This window comes from Mastigoproctus giganteus, chromosome 8, assembly GCF_048544385.1.
Source record: "Mastigoproctus giganteus isolate SK-2022 chromosome 8, ASM4854438v1, whole genome shotgun sequence".
In the NCBI taxonomy this organism is placed as follows: domain Eukaryota; kingdom Metazoa; phylum Arthropoda; class Arachnida; order Uropygi; family Thelyphonidae; genus Mastigoproctus; species Mastigoproctus giganteus.
Genome location: NC_143582.1, coordinates 216,437,062 through 216,451,366, shown reverse-complemented (window position 1 = coordinate 216,451,366; position 14,305 = coordinate 216,437,062). Strand labels below are relative to the sequence as shown.

At 37.5% G+C, this 14,305-nt stretch overlaps 1 protein-coding gene across 1 annotated transcript in view; it reads left to right on the top strand.

Moving 5' to 3' along the window:
• Positions 1 to 14,305, top strand: part of LOC150082283 (galectin-8-like) — a 67,688-nt gene that overhangs the window by 51,395 nt on the left and 1,988 nt on the right. Inside the window, exon 6 of the mRNA XM_090380472.1 lies at positions 4,608 to 4,696. Coding sequence (XP_090236598.1) covers positions 4,608 to 4,696 — 89 coding nt within the window. The remainder of the gene's footprint in view (positions 1 to 4,607; positions 4,697 to 14,305) is intronic.

Sequence of the window (14,305 nt, the reverse complement as noted above, 5' to 3'; positions counted from 1 at the left end):
GTAAAACATTTTACCCAGTCCCTGTTGGAAGGGACAGAATCAAATGCTATTATAGACTAATATAAATTAGCGTGTAATAAAGTTATTCGGGAGGAGGGGGTAAGGAATGCTAAGGTAGATTACAAGAAGTCTTTACTTTATTAAATAGACTTACTGTATATGAGCATATCCTTAGCTAAAAATGCAAAGCGCAGTACCTAGGATTTCTTTGCTTAATATATAATTAGCAGTAAAAGGAATCAACATTGGTCCACTTGATGTCTCTGATAATAGTATCAATGATCCTGAATTGTTTGTTGATAGGCTGGATAAATATTTTCATCCACATTTACATATGAAGTTCTTAAAGTTGAGGATACCAGTCGTTTAGTGAATAATAACTTGGAGTTGAATGATTTTATGATTACAGAGAAGAGACTAGAAGTGAAGTTGTTATAATTAAAAGTAAACAAGACACCAGGAGTTGACAGAATCTATCTAATTATACAGAAGGAAGCAGCAAAAGATGTAAGCATACCTTTAGCTTTTATAATGAAAGCATCCCTGGACTCAGGACATTGCCTGAGTGAAGATGAGCAAATGCCTTTCCTATATGTTTGGGGTTTCCTTTTTTTTTTTTTTTTTTTTTTCTGTTTGGCTGACATTGTTTAAGCTTGCTTTCTTGCATCATTTTACACTGCCACCACTACTACTAATAATAATTTTCTCAGCTCTTCATCCCTCAAAAGTTGCAGGATGTAAAGTTGAAATGAAAAATTGCAGAAAATTGCACACTATGGATAGTCTGTGACACCCTTAGAATTACAAAAAAAAAAAAAAAAAAACCTGTCACATGATCACAGTAGGATTAATAAAAATAGAAGTTAATGGATAATTAATATCTTATCAGCGAGAAATAAACATTGACAGAGGTTACCATGGTAACCTCTGACAATGTTTATTTCTCTATTCCATGGTAATCTTTGGTTACAGTTTCTTCAATAAAAAGCTGAAGACTCTGTTGAATAGGATGAAAATGTCTTACAAAGATGACAGTATATTTTATATGATTTCATATGGCTGTCAGTGGGTTAATGGTGAGATGTAACATTACGAAGCCACCACCCAAAAATATGGAGCTTTTGACTAATTCAGAAATGTAGCTAAACAGACTCTTATTAAAGGGGAAAAACATTACTATCAGTTGATGGTCAATCAGCAGCCCTATGTGGTGTCACCCCCCCCCCAAAGTTTAAATAGAATAGTAGCTGTTCTCACAACAAGAGGCTACCATTGCTCGCATTAACAAAAGGTTATAAGAAAAATAGTATCTTATACATGAAAGACCAGGTCTGTGCGGAATGCTGCAAGAGGTTTTTGTGTTCACTAAACACTAAAATATCTGCAAAATAAATTTGCATTTTTGCCTTGGTAATGCACTACTTCAAGGCTTTTACATTGTTAGAAAAAAAAAAAAAAGTTTCAGCAGTGTGAAATTACTGATAGTACAATTCATTAATTGGATAAAATTTCATAACACTTTAAGCAATTAAGCCGTAAAGATGAATCTTGAGTAGATTTTTACTAACTTGTTTAATCTTCAGAATACAGAAATATACATTTGTTTAAAAGATGTTTACTTGTAGACATTTTTAAATCAATAAACAGTGTTAAGGTTCTCTTATTTACAGGGTCTAGTCACATTATTATGACCACCTACCTAGTATCCAGAATATGCACCTTTCGCAGCATGCACCGCATCCAGCTGCCATGGGAGGGACTCAATAAGTCCACGGCAGGTACGGGGTATCTGTCACTGTGCAGACTGCAGTGCACCCCGGAGTTCCTGTAAGTTCCTTGGTGGGAGGATCCATCCATCTGATGTGTCAATTGAGGTGGTCCCACAGATTTTCTGTTGGGTTAAGATCGGGAATTCGGTAGCCAAGGGAGTAGCTTGAAGTCTTCATTGTGCTTCTCAAGCCACTCACGGACAGTTCTAGTGACATGGCATGGCACATTGTCTTGCTGATAGATACCATCACCCCCACGGAACACAGTCAACGTGTATGGGTGTACCTGATTGGCGACGATTGATAGGTAACCATTTACATTCAGGGATACCTCCACAGGTATCAGCAGATCCAAGCCATGCAATGAAAATATTCCCCAAAACCATAACGCCACCCCACCAGCCTGCCTTCTGCCAACAATTGTGTCCAGGTGTCTGTTCTCGGAGGTTTCTCCCCCTAATACACCACCGTCCATCCACTCGGTGGAACAGAAACCATGACTCATCAGAGAAGGCCACTCGGCCAGGTCCAGTGTTGGTATTGCTGTGCAAACTGATGGCATTGTTTGCGATGAATGGACATCAGCATGGGTGCTGTCACCGAGCGTCTGCTCCGGAGCCCAGTGTGCAACAGCGTTCACTGCACTGTCGTGATGGAGACCTTTCTGGTGGCCCCACAGTTATTTGGATGGCCAGTTGAGCAACAGTAGTGCACCAATCGGTCCCAACCAACCGTTTCAGCCGACATTCATCTCTGAGATAAATGGTGCATGAAGCTCCATGATTGGCATATCGTGTTGTCAAAACTGTCCCATTCGTCCAGTCTTGATACACTTTCACCACTGCAGCACGTGAGCATTTCACAAAGTCTGCTGTTTCAGAAATGCTGGCACCCCTGACCCAATAGCAAATGATCATGCCTTTTTCCAGGTCTGATAAGGTAGTGTGCCCATGACAGAGGGTATTATTGTGTTCCCAGATGCCAAACGTCAAGCCTTATATGCTTGCGGTGCATGAACTCGACACATGCGTTGTATGAAATTGTTAGGCATGTGTGATGTCTGCATTGGGGGTGGTCATAATATTGTGACTGGACTCTGTATATTAATTATATATTAATGAACTATATAAACAAATAAACGATACCCCCAGGGGCTCACATCTGGTGGGTATGGCCTTGGAAATTTTTTTTTTTTCGGCTGGTGCAGCATAAGCCTCAGGCTTCCTTGCACCATATGGCTAATAATAATAATGTACAGTAAACCCCAGCTATTCGCGGTCACTGATTTAATATAAAATGAAACCTAAAAAAATGTGAATTTTAAAGTGCCATGAACATTTTCTGCCATAAAAAAACATGGGTGTGGCTAAAATTATCTTTCCTGGTCAAAACAGCTCAGTGGGTGGGGGGGAGAGGGGTGACAAAAATGCGAACGTGGATGTTTCTCACTAATCCTTGTTCAGTATGTGTTATGCGCTTGTCATGGAAGGTTTCGTCGTTTGCTTTTAATTTATATGCTTATAAATTGAATAAATTTATACATTGATATGCTTACAAAAGTGTTAAATCTACCATTTTGCAGTGTAAAACAGACTTTTTCAAGTGTGTTAATGGAAGAAAGTGACTTTATTGCGGACAAATTCTTTCTAACCCGTACAAAAATATGGCTACGAATAACAAGAGAAATGTGAAAAGATCAAAGAAGGTGATGACATTAGCGAATAAAATTGAGTTATTAGATGAAATTTCTAATGGTGAAAGTGTCTCCTCAGTGGCAAAACATTATAAAATGAATGAGTCAACGGTACAATCAATCAAGAAATTGGAAGAAAAAATCCGCCGTAATGTCCGTGAAAACACGATAATTGCTTCAAAAATTTTCTCTGTAACTCGTGATGTTGAATTAGAAAAAATGGAAAAGGCTTTAAATCTGTGGATAGAAGACCGAACTCAAAATAAAATTCCATTAAGTTCGCTCATCATTCGTGAAAAGGCAAAACTCCTTTATCAACACTTTAGCGAAACTGGTGATATCACTGGTGGGATAAGTTTTTTAGCTAGCAAAGACGCTGGTTTGAAAGATTTGTTTGAAATTTCTAATAAATATTACATTTAATATTAAATTGTTTCTTATTTTCATTTCGATGCCATATGCTTGCATTTCACTATGTACTGTCTGTGTACATAGTCATATTATGAAGCTACATATAATACATACATAGACAAAATTTTAGACTAGTTTTTCTTATATATTTCATACTTTGGAACGGAACCCTTTTATTACTATAGGCGCCATAACTCAGTATTCGCATTTTCGGTATTCGCGGCATTTCTCAGGAACATAACCCCCCATGAATAGCAGGGGGTTTACTGTATTTTAATGAACAAAGTAAATAAATTTTCACTTTCTCTAAAATTCAACTCTCTTCTCATCAGTTTTTTTTTTTTTTTAATCTTATTTATTAAAAGGCATTAGATGTGTATGCACTGGACTCATTGATTCATGTATCATATCATAGAAAATGTTACTAAACTGCTTAAAACACTCATGTCAGTCTGTTTCCATGCTATAATACTCAAAATCGCTAACTTTTGGACCTCACAAAATGGATGATAGCTTCCATGTTATGTACTCGGCTATTAATTCAGCATAACAGCTGAATGTGCAATAATTGTTTTGGATTTAATTCAATAGTGTAAATGTATCTCAGGAGACTGATATTATAAAGCATTGTAAAAAATATATTGCTGCGGCATCTTTCTTGAATGTATATTTGATTTTGTAACAATTTCAAGAAAATGTCTCTTTTAACATATTGTATTATTTTTATATTTTAGAAAGTCCCAATTTATCATTCATTGAATGATGGTGCTTATTCTGGTCTCATGATATGTATTAGTGGTCATCCATCTGCCTGTCCTTACAGGTAAGAGCTGCTTTATGCGATAAAATCCAGTTTCAGTACTCTTTTCAGATTGCAATCCATTACACATGATCTGCAGAGAATACTGTTTTCTTAATTCTCAAACTTTGAGAATAGTAAACATGAAATATCCTGTTGGGTAATATCTGTAAATGCCCAAATATCATCTTATCCGATATATAAAGAAGAAAGTTTGTTTGTTTGTTCTTTATCTGTTTGACCTCTACAGAAGTTAGTATAATTGAATTTGACGTGGGCTACTATTTCATCTATGGCAGTGGGTCACAGGCTCTCCGGGGGATACAATGAACCATAATAAATTAAACATATAAGGAACTAATCTTGTTAAGGAAGTAGAATACTTGCCAGGTTTTGTTCCACTCAAAAAGTGGCTTTAGAAACACTGATCTAGTGTTTTAGGTGGCATTTATTATCCTGTCAAAAGTTTTTATAAATACCCTTTACTCAACTTGAATGAACAAGAAGGTGTGATTGTCTCATTGAGTAACTTCAACCTACCACTGATAGATCAGAAATTATGGGCCAGCATATGAGAGAAAGAACATAGGACTAATATCCTAGACCTGGACTAAAGTAATATTAATATATGGTTGAATTTAGTTATAATGAGCATCAAGGGACTGACAAAATTTCCTCGTTATAACCATTACTCGCTATATCAGTGATGAGTTAAATCTACCCCCCCTTTTTTTTTTCTTTTTTTTTTAATTCTCAATAACTTGATAAAAAGATAGATTCAAAAAACAAAAGAAATATTAGAGAGAGAAAAAAATAATACAGTAGAGCGTCGGTTATTCAGAATAATTTGAAAGGTTGATTTTTTTTTTTTCTTCTTTTTCCACATAAAATTTGCAGTAAAATACCTATCCGAATATACATACATATGTAAATGTGCAAATTTTTATGTAAAAGTTATTATTTTTTTAATTAAATAAATTTGTTTTTATCCCACTGTTTAAAATCTTTGTCTTTTACCTTGATACATTATAACAGAATTTATTTAATTTTACCTTACGTTCGATTATCCAGATTATTTTGCTATCCAGAAGAGTTCTGACATTAATTATTCCGTATAACTGATGCTCTACTGTATTAGTATATACTTACATATTATTTGTATTAATATGCTTGTAGTCATGGGTTGAAGCTAGCTTGAGGTATTGCTCAAAACATCAAAGGCCGATATTGTTGCGATATCAGAGACGTGGTGTCAAACAGATATAAGGAATGCAAAACTGGAATTTGGGGAGTACAATGTGTACAGGAAGGATAGACAGGATAGGAAGGGAGGAGGGGTTATGCTATTAGTTAAGAAACACATAAATCCAAGGAAGTGAAGCCAGTCGACATCGCTGGAGAGTGCAGTGTCGAGTCAGTTTGGTGGGACATAAGCATTGGGAGATCAAAATTGAGAGTAGGAGTGTGTTATAGGTCTAATGACTCTGATGAGTATAATAAGAAACTGTACAGGGAAATAAAGTGGGCCGGTAAATCAGACAGTCTTATAATGGGGAAATTTTAATTTCCCAGATATTGACTGGAATTTGTGGATTGATCATTCACACACTAGCAAGGCTTTTGTGGATTTATTGGATGATTGTTTTCTACATCAGCATGTTTGGGAGGTAACTAGAGGGAGTAATACTCTTGATCTGATTATCAGTAGTGATTCTTCATGCATTAAGAATCTGCACATAAAGGAACCACTAGGTGGCAGTGATCAGTGTGCTGAAGTGGGATTTACTCAAAGAGGTAACTACCATCAGGAGTAAAGGGAAGGGTTTTTGCTTTTGTGAAAGTGACTACGGTGGTCTGAGACAGTATTTAAATTCTATACGGTGGGATCAACTGATGATGTTACCAACAGCAAATTCAAAATGGGAAGCATTCAAAGAACTTATCTTGGAAGCTACTAGGCTTTACATACCAACTAAGAAATGTTGTTTAAGGTTTAGGCCTAAATGGATGTCAGATGAATTAATGAGATATATGGCAGAGAAGAAAAATGCCTGGGATGCATATAAATTAATGGGTGACATGAAAGCCTATGATAGATATAAGCTGGTCTGTAACCAATTCACAAAGGAGATTAGGCAGGCAAAGACAGATTATGAGAAATCCTTGGCAAAGAATGCAAAAAAAAAAAAACAAAGAGTTCTTTACCTATGTAAACTCTAGAAGGAAATGGATGAATCAGATTGGTCCGCTGGATATTGATGGTTCAATTGTTGATGAGGCGCCTCCGTAGCCAGGTGGGAAGGAGCAGCAGTGTGTAGCACACGCTTCTTGATTAGACCGGGGTTCGAGCCCATCACCACCAAATACGGAGGATGCGGAAAGGTCAGGGAATGACCACCGCATATCCCGGAGCAATATGGCCTTAGTTGCTAATGCTCCTAAAAACCAAATAACAACAACAATTGTTGATGATCCTGCTCAGGTGGTTAACAAACAAACTAATTGAGTATTTTGCATCTACATTCACACATGAGGAGTTATTCAGGGAGGGGAATGCCAGAGGTGAGTTAAACTCTGGTAGTGAGTTAGATGATTTTGCAATAACTGAGAGGAAACTGGAGGTGAAATTGTTGAAGATAAACATAAAAAAGGCACCCAGGGTGGACAGGATCTATCCAGTTATATTAAAGGAGGCAGCAAAGGAAGTAAGTAAACCCTTAGCCATAATTATAAGAGCTTCTCTGGACTCAGCGGAGGTACCCATAGACTGGAGAAGTGCAAATGTGACCCCAATTCACAAAGGAAGATCAGAGGGCGACACAAGTAATTATAGACCTGTGAGTTTAACTTCTGTTCCAAGAAAATTAATGGAGGCACTGGTTAAAGAAGAACTGCAGGATCATCTAGACAAGGCTTCAGTTATAGCTCGGACACAGCATGGTTTTTTTAAGGGAAAGTCTTGCCTGACCAATTTGATTGGATACTATGATGTGGTCACAAAGGAACTGGATGCAGGGAATAACTTTGATATCATATATTTGGATCTTAGAAAGGCTTTTGATACTGTTGCACATGGAAGACTGCTGAACAAATTGGAGCAGTGTGGCATTGGAGGCAAATTGCTGCTATGGATAAAGGGTTGGAGGCACTGGTTAAAGAATGGGAGAAGACAGAGTAGTAATCAATGGACACTGCTTATCATGGACTAATGTTATTAATGGAGTCCCTCAGGGTTCAGTGTTGGGTCCATTGTTGTTTTTTCTGTATTTATAAATGATATTGATGATGGTATATCAAGCTTAATGTCCAAGTCTGCAGACGATACGAAGGTTGGCAGGGTTGTTAAGTTCACTAATGACAGTACGTTGCTGCAACAGGATCTAGAAAAGTTGAGCAGATGGGCTTAGAGCTGGCAAATGAAGTTTAACATTGACAAATGCAAAGTACTACATATGGGAAGCAGTAACCCCGGAGTGACATATCAGCTCTGTGGTACTACACTGACAGTAGTAGAGAACGAAAAGGACCTGGGGGTAATTGTGCAGGCAGATATGAAGTTTTCTGAGCAGTGCAGATGGTCTGCAAGAGTAGCTTATAGTGTCTTATCAATGATATACAGGAATTTTTCTAGCAGGGATAAGGAGGTGATTATCCCCTTGTACAAGGCAATGGTCAGGCCACACCTTGAATATTGTATACAGGTTTGGAGACCTCATTTTAAGAAGGATGTAGAGCTGTTGGAATGAGTACAGAGAAGAGCAACAAGATTAATGAATGGAACAAAGGGTTTCTCTTATGAAGAAATGCTTAAATTTTGCCAATTGCAGTGTCTGGAGACTAGGCACCTGCGAAGTGGTCTGGTTGAGGTGTATAAGGCCTTGAATGGCTTGAGCATGCTCGGTCTATATAGTATCAAATGATATTATACAGATAATTCTTCCTCTTGCTCAGAATAATCACCTGAGAGGGCATAAATTCAAATTGAGATAAGACAGATGTAGGTTGGATGTACGGAAGTTTTCCTTTGGCCAGTGGGTGGTTGGTTGGTGGAACAGACTTTCATCCTTTGTTGTGGAAGTTGATAGCCTAAATAAATTTAAGGTTGAGCTGGACAGGTATTTGGAACAAATGGAGGGGTGAAATGGGAGCGGGTTTTTTTTTTTTTTCCCTTTGGCTGATGCTGCATAAGCTTGCTTTCTTGCATCATTGCCTATGCTAATACTAATGAGTACTAAAAATAGGGGAGGAATTCTATTTGTATATGAATAAAAGGAGAAGAAGGGTGTGAATCAGATAGCCCCTGCCTTACTTGGTGAAGCGGAAGAATCATACAAAGCCCAACAGAAATGGCAGATGAGTTGAATAGGTATTTTTGATGATGTTTACAGTTGAAATATTGTTCAAGTTATGGGGGAAGAGTCATCATCTGTAATCATTCTGCTATTCCACGGATCGACATATGAAGCCTCGACACCATGCCCTGTCCGTGTGCTTCTCTTTGTTGTTGATTTCACTCCAGTTTCCATAGCCAGGTGGGAAGGAGCAGCAGTGCGTAACACACGGTTCGAGCGTTCAAGCCCATCACCACTAAATATGGAAGATGCGGAAAGGTCAGGGAATGACCACCGCATATCCTGGAGCAATATACCCTTAGTTGCTAATGCTCCTAAAAACCAAATTACATACATACATACTCCAGTTTCCTCCTCTCTTAATGACATTAGACTTTATCATGTCCTGCTATCACGTTCTTGGTCTTTTGTCCCTTAATTGTAAATCAAACGTTTTTCTTGGAAAACACCTCTTGACATGTCCAAACCATTTCAAACGGGACCTTTCAATCCTATTTTGGAGTTTTTCAACCTGAATTCTCTTCCTAATCACATCGTTCCTGATTTTGTTGCGTATTGTCTTTCCTACTATGCCCCTGACAAATCTCATTTCTGCCCCCTGAATTCTGCTTTCATCCTTTTTCCTCATGGTCCAAGTTTGATGCATACGTCAGAATTGGTATGTAATAGGCCTGATATATAGTCTTCTTACATTTCAGTGGTATGTTCCTGTTTCAGATCAGATCTCTTGTCTGCCTATAGAAATTTCCGCCCACTTGTATCCTTCTACTTATTTCTTCATCTGTTACTCCAGTCTTTGTAATGGTGCTTCCTGGATACTTGAGGTTGCTAACCATTTTTAGCTCTTTCCCTTCCATTGTAATGTATCCTTCAAGCTCACCGCTCCTCTTTAGAACCATTACTTCACTCTTTTCTTGACTGAGAACCAGTCCAAATTCATTGGCCATGCTAGCCCATATATCAGCTTGCCATTGCACTTGTTCCCCGCTCTCTCCCCATATGCAGAGGTCATCTGTGATGAGCATGACTTTCATCTGGTCCTGTCCAAGTTGTTCGACGACTCTACATTGCACATCATTCGTGGCAGCCATGAATAGTAGGGGTGACAGAATGCCTCCTTGCCTCAAACCTGATGTTATTTCGAAGCACTCCGTCAACCCATCACTGTTCTTACTCTGTTCACTGTATTGGTGCACATATTCTCAGTTCTCTCCACAAGATGTTCCTCTGTCCCCAAGTTTCTAAAAACCTCCCGCACGTTCTCTCTCTTTACAACATCAAATGTTTTCTTTATATCCAGAAATGCCATCCATAATTCTTTATTGTGTTCATAACACTTTAGTAACAAGGAGTTATATCACAGTAAAATAAAAGTGCCGTAACTACCCTGGAGAAGAATATCTTAAAAGCTACTAAGGCCAAGGGAAGGCAAGGCACCAAAGTTAGTGGTATATATCCTGTTAAAATAAAAAATGCATAAACTTTCTGTGAATATTACTGATCTCATCATATTCGTGGTCTTTGTCTATTTGGTCCACACAGCTGAAACTCCCAATACCTGTCCATGAAAAGGTTGTCTTTGATTTAAACATTGAATATTCTAGAAATATTTGTTAGTTATCATACAAATAGTAAAAATTCAGGACCAAGTTAAGCCTGTTCTCAATAATTTATGTGCACATGCTGAAAAACACATTTAAAATGATCAGCATCTCTTTGAAGCGCACCATTTTTACACTTTATGACAAGGCATTCGCTTATTACTCTCTGGCTTCATGTTATGGAAGAGTGTAACTGGCATCCAGTTTTTTGGGAGCATTGATATTTTTATTTCAACGTTTCACTCGCTGTCAGTCAAGATAATAAGGCAAATAATATTCAAAACTCCCAAATAAGAGAAAATAAAAAACATGTCTAAAGTGTGAAGTATATATTTTTAAATAACTAAAAATATTCATTTTTATTAGTAAAAAAAAGATTTTTCATAGTTGTGTTCATAATAGATTGAAAGTAAAGGTGGTATCAAAAGGGAATGAGCTTGAATTATTTTTTTCCAACTATTAAGGTTATAAATGGGGTAGCTTTTTAGCTCATTAACCAAGTGCACATGTGTGGTATAGCTGTGAATAACTTTTTCTTCAAGAAAAAGAATGCTGATGCAACCAGTTGTGGGTTAGTGAATCGCAGCACAGGATCATGAAGGGAAAGTCCTGGCTGACCAGTCCTCCTGATAATTACTTTGACAAAGTCATAAAACAATTAGATGGAAGAAATAACTTTGTTATTATTTAGCTTGACTTTAGTAAAGCTTTTGATATGGTTCCACATGGAAAGCTATTATATAAACTCTATTCTGTGTTTCCACCACTGTCAAAGCCAGCTGGTTCTATTGCCACTTCAGCCAAAGATAAAGCTGACTTGCTAGCATTATACTTTTCTTCTAACTCATGCATAGATGATCTTGGTAAACCACCTCCCATATCCAAAAATTTCATTACTTCATGCAGCATGCCCCCCACACTTTTTTTTACTATTAAATACACCATGAATTGTCAAACTAATAGAGTAAGCTTATCTGTGAAAAGATCTAAACCTCCCAAACACTTCCTAGTTCATTTCACAAATGTACGTGGTCTCAATTCTAATCTCAACGATGTCCATTTCCAATTGCAGTCTGCCAAACCCCATGTACCTTTTCTGACAGAATCTCAGTTATCGGTAAATTCAACTACTGCTCATCTCAGTTACCCAAATTATTCGCTGTATGATTCCTTTTGCTTCAAAGGTGGTACTTGTGCACATGTCTGTTCCGATATTCCCTGTCAGAGACTTGGTAATTTGGAAACTTCTCTTTTCGATCTTCTCTGGCTTAAAATCTCTGCCTCATGTCAAATTCATCTGTTGTCTCTACCGTTCTCCCAACTCCACTAATCACTTGGAGCTCTTTGACCTCCTCTCTTTGCAACTTGACTTTCTCCAGTCCAACTTTCCTAACAGTATGGTAATTTTCCTTGGTGATTTTAATGTTCACAACTCCAGCTGGCTTCTGTTTTCTAGTCACACTGACCCAGCTGGTCGAGATGCTGAAGGCTTTTGCAATTACTAATGACCTTGCATAGATTGTTCATTTACCTACAAGAATACCGGACAATCCTAACCATACAGCTAAAACTTGATCTTTTTCTTACGCTTGATCTTTTTCTCACAAACAACCCTTCTAAGTATACGTTTGAAGTGAGTGGTCCTTTAGGCACCTCAGATCACAACTTGGTGATTCTCTTCTCCAATGGAACCTTTATCTCATGGCTATTCCCAACCTCGTATTGTTTGGCATTACAAGAATGCAAAATGGGATGACCTGCGAGATTTCTTTTCCTTGGTCAGATTACTGTTTCAAAACTTCCGATGTCAGCATTTGCTCAGATAGTGTCATTGAAATAATTCTTTTAGGAATGGAATCCTTTATTTCACACTCCACTTTAAAATCTCGGCCTTTATTATATCTCGTTTTTCCAATAAATGTGCTAAGGTTGTTCAAGAGAAGAATGTTGCATATTGTAATGGCTTGTTTCCAATTCTTTGGTTTCATTTTCTGCCTACATCAAAACTTGGAACAATTGTAAAGCAGTTATTAATCAGTCCAAACTAGATTTTGAACAGGCTAAGAGTAGAAAACTTGCTTGCCCTAATGGTAGCTGAGCATTCTGGTATCTTGCCAAAGCTATTGGCCGCAACTTTTGCCCATCTCTGCTCCTACCTCTATCAAAACCAGATGGTTCTGTTGTCACTTCAGCCAAGGATAAAGCTGACCTGCTAGCATCCCATTTTTCTTCCAATTGATGTATTAATGATCTTGGTAAAACACCTCCCACCATTCCCAACATGCTCCATTCAATGCCTCCTGTGGTCTTCCGTCAGAAGGACTTTGACGAATCTTGATGCTAAGAAAGCTCCAGATCCTGATGGTATTTCTCTACTTCTTCTCAAAACCTTTGCTCCTGAACTTCTATTACTTTTTTCTAAAGTAATGGAGAAATCAATTAACTGCCAACTCTTAACCTTCCGTCTGATCAACAATCGCCAGTATCGATTCCGTCAGTGCTGATCCACTGGTGATATTCTGGCTTATGTTACCCATTTATGGACAAATTCAATGGAAAAGTTCGTGCAGCACCCTTTCTTTAAATGTATTATAACTAAGTGCTGTCAAACTACTTGTGACAGGTAAATATTTGTTGCATATCTGGGGAACTGTTGATAAGGAAAAGTGAGATTGGCTCTGGGTTTTCAGCATACATTACATTCCATTGGTGCATGAGATTTTAGACCCAGTTCAAATTCCATAGTCCCCTATTCCTGCTCACTCCTGAAGAAAAATTTTATAAATTTGGATCAGAGCTACTATTCCAAATTTGTCTAAGTTTAGTATTTTGCACCAAATTTTTTGTGTGGTTATATATTTCCATGCTTAAACATGCATCTTTGAAATGTTTTAGCCACCTGACATTACTTATATCATTGTGTTTTTCTTGTAAACCTTCTGTAGTTGTATAAATAGGATATCCTTCCTGTTGTTGAGAAAATGGGAAATAAAGCTTGGAACAGTCAATCAAGACAGTGTGTCACCAACATTGACTTAGTTTAACACCAGCCACATCACGCAAATTAAGGAAATAAAAGTCCATGCATATATAATGTAGAGTAATTGGATGAAAGGTGAAATTGCCATTAGGATGCACGTATGTAATACGTATAAATATTGCAAAAAAAAAAAACCTTCAGTTGTAGCCAAAATATTGACACTAGATTAAAACTGATGACACTATTGGATTCAGCACACAAAATACATATAAGAATTACTTAAATATAAACAATCTTGTGTTACCATGGTGTTATCAGAAATGGGCATATGATTATTATTATTATTATTATTAGCTATATAGTGCAAGGAAGTCTGAGGCTTTTGTTACACCAACAGAAAAAAAAAAAGAAAAGAAATTCCCAATTTATCGAGAGAGAGAGAGAGAGAGAGAGAGTGTGTGTGTGTGGTGTGTCGGAAGTAGAAGGGAATCACCAAGAAAGAGAAGAATGATGATATCCAGCTTAGGAACTTGGGTGTGCCAAGCCCATACTCATCAGATGTGAGTCCCTGGGGTTAATATGGACAGTAATGTATTAATTTTACTATTATATATCACAGAAATAGCTTCTGTATATGAGTTATATTTTTGCAGTTATGTCCCATCCTGTATAACTCCAAAAATAGTTGAATAACTTAGAC